General features: G+C 38.0%; 1 protein-coding gene across 1 annotated transcript; it reads left to right on the forward strand.

The window, feature by feature from the left end:
• The first annotated feature begins 1,392 nt into the window (after positions 1–1,392).
• On the forward strand, positions 1,393–5,307 carry LOC108141648 (alpha-tocopherol transfer protein). Its single transcript, XM_017265121.1, has 5 exons — positions 1,393–1,630; positions 2,296–2,455; positions 3,763–3,844; positions 4,202–4,629; positions 4,753–5,307. Exons 1-5 carry the CDS (start codon positions 1,528–1,530, stop codon positions 4,856–4,858), a joined length of 879 nt encoding a protein of 292 aa, XP_017120610.1. The 5' UTR covers positions 1,393–1,527; the 3' UTR covers positions 4,859–5,307.
• Positions 5,308–8,729: the final 3,422 nt, after the last annotated feature.

The following is an 8,729-nucleotide window of genomic DNA, read 5'->3' on the forward strand; positions in this document are numbered from 1 at the left end:
ACGGAAAAACCAAACTATTGAAGTTGGACTGTAAAACTCGTATACTAACACGACCGCCGGCCGAAATGTGTAAATTTCAGTTGTCTGCTGTGTTCTATGAGCCACCAACAAAAATGTACCCAAATTCGCTTTCGACGCCGCTGCTTCTTTTTGACAGTTTTGTTTTAATTCATGTTCATATATGTATGCTTTGTTGTCGCCGTTTCAGAGTGGTAGGTTGTAAATAGTTTGGATTCGTTTTAACTTGCGAAACACGTCCGAAAGACTTTGAGCCAAGCCAGTTCAGTTGGCCAGCTCAGCCGGGAGCAGAGCAGCATAACAAGTGGAGCGCGACTTCGCCTTGCCGAAAATTGTTTGCCAATGTCGCGATAAAGCTGAAAAAAAACCAAAACCAAAACCGAAGAAAAAATGGGCGAACAAAATGCCGCCAAACATGGCAATGGCCCGAGCTGAGAGGTGGAAAGCCGGAAAAACCGCACAGCGCCCACGCAATACGCACACGCAAAGAAAAAAACAATATGTCGCTTTTCGACCTTCTGACACAGAAAAGTCAACAATGAAAATTGCACAACACCGCCCGAGTATGGAGCTATTTAGCGTTGACAGCAATATAAAATATTTCAAAAATAACCACAACAAATAGAAAAAGTAAACACTGCAGAGACAAAAATTATTATAATTTAAGATGCGATATGACAAAGATTTAATTATATACAAATGTATTACTATTCAATAATGAAATGTTTTAAAAATAGTTAATTATCAAAACAAATTATTATTTGTTTTAGGTGCTACATTTTGTAAGCTCAAACTTTGTTTTAAAGAAAATTCCAAAACACCACCATGCCAAAATTATCTTGAAAGTTAATATTATAATTGTACGTTAAATATTATGAGAATCTATGATCTTATCGTCTTATTTTTTTCTATGTAAAAGAATTAGCATATGTATGTGCTAAACTAAAACTTAATTAATAAAACGAAATCTAGATCATTGGCTTGAGTCAGCAGAAAATACAAAAATCAAAAGAAAGTAAACTAATATAAGCATTGGCCATCAATAAATAAACCAAAATTCTTTTAAAATAAATAACTTGCAAAATAATATTAATATAATAATAATAATATTAATTATGGAACTGAATATCTTGGATAAATTTTTTGACTTCCTTTAAAAGCGAGATGGCAACGCCAAGAATACAAAATACAATGCATGATCGCCAGACTTTATCCCTCTTGTTCACCCCCCTTTTCGTCCGTATTCCAGTACTTTTTATTGGCCATTCCAGCTGCTACGTCGGCAGAGGCAGCGACGCCGACTGAGGCAGAGTTCCAGAGGCAGAGACTCGACGAAAAGCCAAAATAACGAAGTTACAATCAGTTGCAGTCGCGAATTAGCGTCGCACAGACGCTCCAAACTCAATTGTCCCCTCTCGCTCGCGCTCCATCCGCTGTCTCGCTCCCTCGCGGAAGTCCGATAGTTCCGATAGTTCTTGTGGGTGCAACGGTAAATTTAAAACCTGCAAAATGGTGCAATCAAACGAGAAAAACGAGGATCAACTGATGGCCAAACGGATTTCGGAGCTGCAGGAGTGGCTCAAATCGCAGCCGCAATTACCGCAGAATATATGTTCGTATTGCCAAGTGGGTCAGATCGCAAAAACCCATTTTTCTCTTTAACCGTCGAGAGCACCGAAAGAAATGCAGATCTTTTTGCGCATCAACTGAAAATTTTAATAAAAATGTGTTTATTTTTTATTGTGCTCAAATTAAGATACTGGAGCTTACAATTTTTACAAACGAGCGCTCAATAACTTAATAAAAAGTTTAAAAAAATTGGTATTTCAAAAAATATTGTTTTTTACTGTTTTGAATCAGAAACCAAAAAGCAGTAAAAACCTTAATAAAAGTTATAAAAAATGTTTTTAATTCTTTTTTATTATGCCAAAATCCAAATACAGAAATTATCTTATGTATAAAGTGATAAAAACATAATATAACAAAATAAATAAAAATAACCCCTGGCATGACACTTGTTAACAATTTAAAAAAAAATTAAAGATATCAATTAGGTTTAGCTTACTAATAAGTTCTTAGAGATTTTTTCCTGTGTGATTATCGTTGAATTGGCCAACTTTGACTGTGGGTCAATATTGCCTGTACGATGGGAACCGCAGCCAGTTGCATAACGACCGCAACCGCAGTGACTGATGAATGCACCTGTACCGCCGATCACCTGCTGTACTATACTCTATACTCACGTTAATTCGCATTCGCATTCGTATTCCTCCGCAGCCCGACTGCTGCTGCGCCGCTTTCTGCACACGACCCGAAATGATTTGTCCGCCGCCCAACGACTCTTGGAACTCAATTACGGACTGCGAAACAAGCATGCCCACATCTTCATCGATCGCGATCCGCTGGACGACAGTTCCCAGCAGCTACTGAAAGTCGCGTGAGTACTCAGATATAGGGGTTACGGGAGTTTTGGATCCGGGAAATTACTATAAAAACCATCTCAAACGAATTTCCAGATCAGATCAGTAATTTGTTCTCGGAATACTTTTGAAATCATAGCCTTATCTTCACATATTATAAATAAAATAATATTTAATAATGGAGTAAGAGAAAATTACATGATTAATAGAAGATTAAACTGTTAAAGATGAGGGAATCATTAAATGAAAATAACCATTAAAACTTTATAACCATATTTTCATGAATGGACATGTTAATTGATCACATAATTATTTCCGGAATTTTCATGGATCACATAATTATTTCCGGAATTCTCATGCATTCTATTAAACAATAAAAATAAATATTAATGGTCAAACTAAGGCTAGACCGAAACTTAATAGGTAAACTTAATAGGTAAAAAAACATTTTAGGCCAAGTTATGTGCATTATTCTGCTGAGAAATAAGTGCAAGGATTGGGTTAATAATGTATTAAAAGTTTTCTAAACTCCAGACCTGTTTTTTTTATTTTATGAACAAATGAAGTTCATATTTTAAAATGAAGGTCTCAAACATAATCAACATTTAAAACAAACAAAAAGAAGTAAAGATTTATGCATGCATTAAAAGCAATTGTTTATGAGATTAAGTTAAGTGCCAAATAATGACAATAAGAGTACCCGTATACGACAATAAATTTAAGACTTAACAAAAGTTTATTACCAAGTTAGACGTGTTTATCCACATACGTATTTAGCTAAATATATATGTTAAAAGCGGTGCTTTAAGTAACATATTAACCAAATTACCGAAATGGTTACACACAATTTGTATTTGTAATGTATGTATCTGTGTTCATCGGACCAAAGTTTACAATCCACTAAAAATCTCCTGCAGAAAATCAATCAAATTTAGTACCGACAAAAAAGTCATAACAGATATTTATCGAGAGATTAACGCCACAATACAAACATTAAACACCGATTGAGACTTTGATTTTAGTGGCGGGAGTCCAATCAACAATCAATCAACTGAAATTCCTGTGAAATTGGAAATAACGTTTGAATATCTGGCTATGCCATTAGATTGGCTGATATTAGCTTAGATCTTGTGAGCTCCATGAGCTTACAGGCATTTCGCAATGTTGACTTAGGGCTTGTTTTTGCTTAGTGTACAGAGAGTGCATTGTCTTGCACTGCTATTAGTTCAAAACCGGTTTTGGTTTGAACGGATAATGGGGAATGGTGAATTAAGTGGGGTATCCAGAATTATGTTAACCGTTTCCCTGGCATTTTCACTTGCAGAGATCTGGTGCCGTTGCCCGGTTTGACACCGGAAAATAACAAGCTGCTTTTTTACCGCCTGATCGACTTCGATGCGGACAAAGTAAGTTTTAAAGTGAATTAAACAATAAGCCATCTTTGAATAACAGCTTGATAAGAATTTTATATTGATTTGATGGGTGAATGGTATTCAAAATTCATACCCTTTTATTTTACCTCTTTTTAAAAGAGTTATGTCAACACCCAACTGTCATATTAGCTTTTAAACAACGCAATATGCCTTTGAGGACAAAAAAAATAATTACAAAATTATTGGACTTTAGATCGTATTTAATTTTGGATTTTTGTTTTAACTTTTTCAATTTTTTATCAGTGTTGCTACTCAGTAAATTTCGAAATCAAATTTAATCGCAGTTGACGTTTATGCATTTTCTCATAAAGAATATATTTTTGTTGACAGTTCAACTTCACGGCTGCGATCAAGGTGTTCTTCATGGTGGCCGACTGTCGCTTCGCCACGGAGGATGAGGAGCGTTTGTCGGATGGGGAGATACCGGTCTTCGACATGGCCGGCTATACGCTGCGTCACCTGACCAAGACGGCCTTGGGAGCGCTGCGGGTCTACATGAAGTTCGTCCAGGAGGCGCATCCTGTGCGGCTCAAGGAGATCCACGTGATCAACTGCCCCTCGTTTGTGGACAAGGTCATGGCCGTGGTTCGGCCGTTTATCAAGGGCGAGGTCTTCAAGCTGATCCACTTCCATTTGCCCGATTCGGAGACCCCATACCGTCACTTTCCGCGCTCCATGTTGCCGGAGGAGTACGGCGGCGAGGCGGGAAAAATGTCCGATCTGAAGCAGCAGTGGATGCAGTTGCTCAAGGAGCAGAGGTGACTACTTCCTTGGATTAAAAGTATTCATTGCTAGAGAAGACTTTGCTTTTCACAGCATTGATATCTTTTTAAGTGACTTCATATTTCTATTGGCAATCTTTAATATATTTTTTTTTAAAGGGACTATCTGATGGATTCGGAGAACTGGCAGATAAACAAGAACAAAAAGCGAAAATCCAGCGACTTGGCAGTTACACAAAGTCTACGCTCCCTTGAAATTGATTAGTCGCCGCGCGCACAACTGTACCTTAATATTTGTGGCCTTTTTACGATTTTCACCTTCTCCTAGATTTTACTAAAGTGAAGTCTAATTTGATCTGGATTTGAACTCAACGCATTTAAATTTGAAAATCTTACAAAACATAATTACTTCTGAGAAACTTTTCACTAGACTAGTTTTTGACAATGTCTTAAACTCTTAAATCCAAGAATTTTGTGGGAATCCAGTTTGATTGCTATTTTTGCCCTTCGCTGAAACCAATTAGAGCTATGGTTTCATAATCCCAAATTGGAAAGCAAATCAGAAATGATAGGCTTTAGGCACTTTTTGCCGAATATTGGTGAATGTGAAAGTCGGATAAGGCCCATTTGTATTGTATTGTATTTTTGTTTTGTTCTCGTTCCACTTCCCAGCTGGGCTTGGGTTTATGTAAATATATGTATGCTATGCTTAAAGAGACGGTTCTTCACATTTCACATTTCACATTTCCCATTTCCCATTTTCCTATTGATTCTCACACACACACACACACACACCCCTTTCGTCGGGCGGATTTTTTGTAATTGAATGCCCTATTGTGGGAAATGCATGGCCAGGGAAATGGAGATGGCCATGCGGGGTATATATGCGGCATAATGAAGTGCACAGAATTTCCATTTTTAATGCAACAGAAACAGCATAATTCCAATCGCTGCCGGTGCATTCGATGCCTGTGACTGATGCAATTAACTCACTACAAACCGGGGTGGCAAACGAAGGGGAAAATGTGTGTGCAGCTGGCTGCACTGAAAAATAATCTTTGATTTTCCTACCAAGAGCAGGTAATACTTATTACTTATCTTATTTAAAGCACACTTTTTTTTTTGTGCAGATCTAAAAGATTTATTTTTGTGATGAAGCAAAAATAAAAATAAATAGTACCCAAAAAGGCCACATTACTATTTTACAAATTAATTTGCCTTATATATATTATATCAGTGCATTATAACGCCCTAAAAATCGGACCATATATGCATGTACATTAGGGCGGTTCACACTTGCACTGCATTTTGTAGAATAATGAGCTTAAAGGTTAAACGCACTAGATTCAAACGATATTACTCATACGTACTGTTGCCTATTATGTCGTATAAGTAATTTTTAAGAAAACTTTATGACCATTGCTTAAACTTAAAATTATATTTATTGCACAACAAACATTAGACAATGACTATAAAGTAATTTGGATTTTTGGACCACCCTTGTGTGCATGAGTATCTGTGTGTGATTGAAACGAGTGTGTGTGTGTGGGTGGTTATACTGAGATTGTGCAGGTGTGAGTGTGTGTGTGTGTGAAGGAAGTGGCAGTAGAAGTGGAGCAACAGCAACAGCAATAGCAATAGCAGTGGCTACCGAAAGTGGAGGCCAAAAGGACCCTTGAGGCATGATGCGCATATCGAAACATCCGCTCGGTTGGCCAACCCGGCCACTGGATTGTCCGCAAAACCCAGTCTGCAATCCCCAATTCGCAATTCACAATCCGTACTGCCACAGTCCACAGTCCACAATTCGCAAACTCACAACTCACAACTCACAACTTGAAACCGGCTAGTGACACTTGGAAAATGTCTACGAGTCGTGTGGCTGACACATTAAAGTGTGGCTTGGTCAAATCCCCATACTCCAAACACTGCTGTCCGTCTTAATGCCGGCTTACACAGAAATTAATTTAGAATTTATGGCGAACAATTGTTAAAAGTATCTTATCATCAATATAAATGAAGAAGTTTTTAATGCCAATTGTAGGGGTACAGTTCTTAAATTTAATTTCACTGTTATGAGGTTCCAATTTACTGCTATTACATTTCTTAATTAAATTATCTTGTATACTGAAAACTTTACATTTCATTCGCAAACAAAAGGATGTTTTTAAGGATCTGAAAGACGTATTATATCTCGAAATCATTTGTTATGTATGTTGAATATTTTTTAAATCCCTTAAGCTAATATTCTGAAATTTTAAATTAATATTTCATATTTATTTTTCATGTGTAAGTAAACCCTGGTTTTTGTAGTAACAAAATCACAGAAAATTACTTACATTTTGTACCACATTTTTCTGTCTGTGCATGTGTTTATGCATATGTGCTTATACTGGACTCCCCGTACTCCCGGATTTAACGCCACTTAGCGTCGCGACTCATCCGTCAGTGTGGTGCGTGCCACTCCCATTTGAATGGGCTGCATGTGGGCGGTGGATGTGTGTGTGCGTGTGTGTGTGTGGTGGCGGGTGGTGTGCGATGTGTGATGTGTGTGGGACTTACACTTTTTGGCAAAACCAGATGTGCACTGCATGCCATTGCATGTATGGTAATCGAATTATGTGGCAACTCTGTCTTTTCGAGGGGTGGCATTGGTTTTTGGATGCCTGCACATGAGCGCCATGGAAATGGGTCGGTTTATGGGGTGGCACTCCTTCCTGGGACTCTCCTCTTTGAGTGTGGGCGGTATGTGCTGGAAAGCTACCCATCCTGTCTTTTTTTTCAAAGGTAAGTAACAAATTATAACCCGTATTTAATTTAACAACTTAAATTCTTTCATAAACAATACAAAAACTTTATTCATTTTACAAAAAAGTTAATTTTGGGGAGTTTGGACATCTTGAGTATGATATAAAATGAGTTTTCAAATGTATAATATTAGATTTTCCTGCAATTGTCTTTGGGTTGTTTTCCATAAAATCGATGACACTATCTAAAACTCTATGGGCTTTAAATCCATTAAAAATAACACCCATTAGAATTCTAAGACATTTTCAAAGTAAAATAGAAAACAAAAAATAAAATTATTTGTTTTACAGATCATTTTAATATTTCCAATCTCTTGATAAAGAGGAGTTTTATATTATCCGGGCCGAGGGACCACGGAGCACCCTTTATTCATCTGAAACTATGGCCAACAGTCAACCCTTCAATTGCATTATGACTGCCAACACAATTAGGGCGTTCGTTCTGGTGATACAGCCGAAACCTCGTCCCTGTTTGGGTTTTCAAGTCCCCGGGAAGTGGGCATAAAATATACATATTTGCACATGATGGGCAAAAAGAAAACCCAAGTGTGGTATGTCGAATGGGATGGGATGGCAGCGTTGGGGTTTTGTGGCCCATCAAAGACAGAGAAAGTTCCTGCCAGACTTGACGCCCAAATTGATCAATTTTACATTCTGCCACAACAATCGCAGCTGTAAGAAGTGGGTGGGGGCAAGAGGGGGCGAACTGAGTGGGCGTGGTGACCCCATTAACATGCCCAAGCCCAAAAAGCTTACGCTGCACTCTATATATACGGCCTGCAGTTGGCTGAGGATTTCCCCTACTTCCTTCGCTTTTCTCTCTTCTCTGCTTTCTGCTTTCTCCGTTTTCCCTGCACTTCCCCTCCATTCCCCTCCATTTGCCGGAAGAGGAAGAGCCAGAAGCTGGGGGTGGGAAGCGGAGGGGGGCGTGGCAGCGGCAGCGGCAGGGGCAAAAACAGAAGCAGTAGCAATAAACGAAATGTGCAGTCAACAATAGTCCGCCAGTCCACCGTGTTCGGGTCTCTTCAGTGTGTTTGTGTCAAAGTACAGTGACTTCTCCACAAAAAGAACTCTTTCGAAGAATTTATTCATATAACTCAATTAATTTTCTTTTATTACAAATTTTAATTCTGCTTGTAAGACTTAATGTGTAATTTTGGGCTTTTAACGAAATCCCAAAAAATTGCTTTATGGAAAACTGCAGTTTTAAGTCCATAAATTTTCTTACAGACGTCCGATTTGATAATGGTATGTGTTTAAGGACTTGAGTTTTAATTCTCTAAAAATCTGCATTAAAATCTCAGCTTATAATTTTGGGTCGATTTTTTG

Source organism: Drosophila elegans, unplaced genomic scaffold (genome assembly GCF_018152505.1).
Source record: "Drosophila elegans isolate 14027-0461.03 unplaced genomic scaffold, ASM1815250v1 contig_149, whole genome shotgun sequence".
Lineage (NCBI taxonomy): Eukaryota > Metazoa > Arthropoda > Insecta > Diptera > Drosophilidae > Drosophila > Drosophila elegans.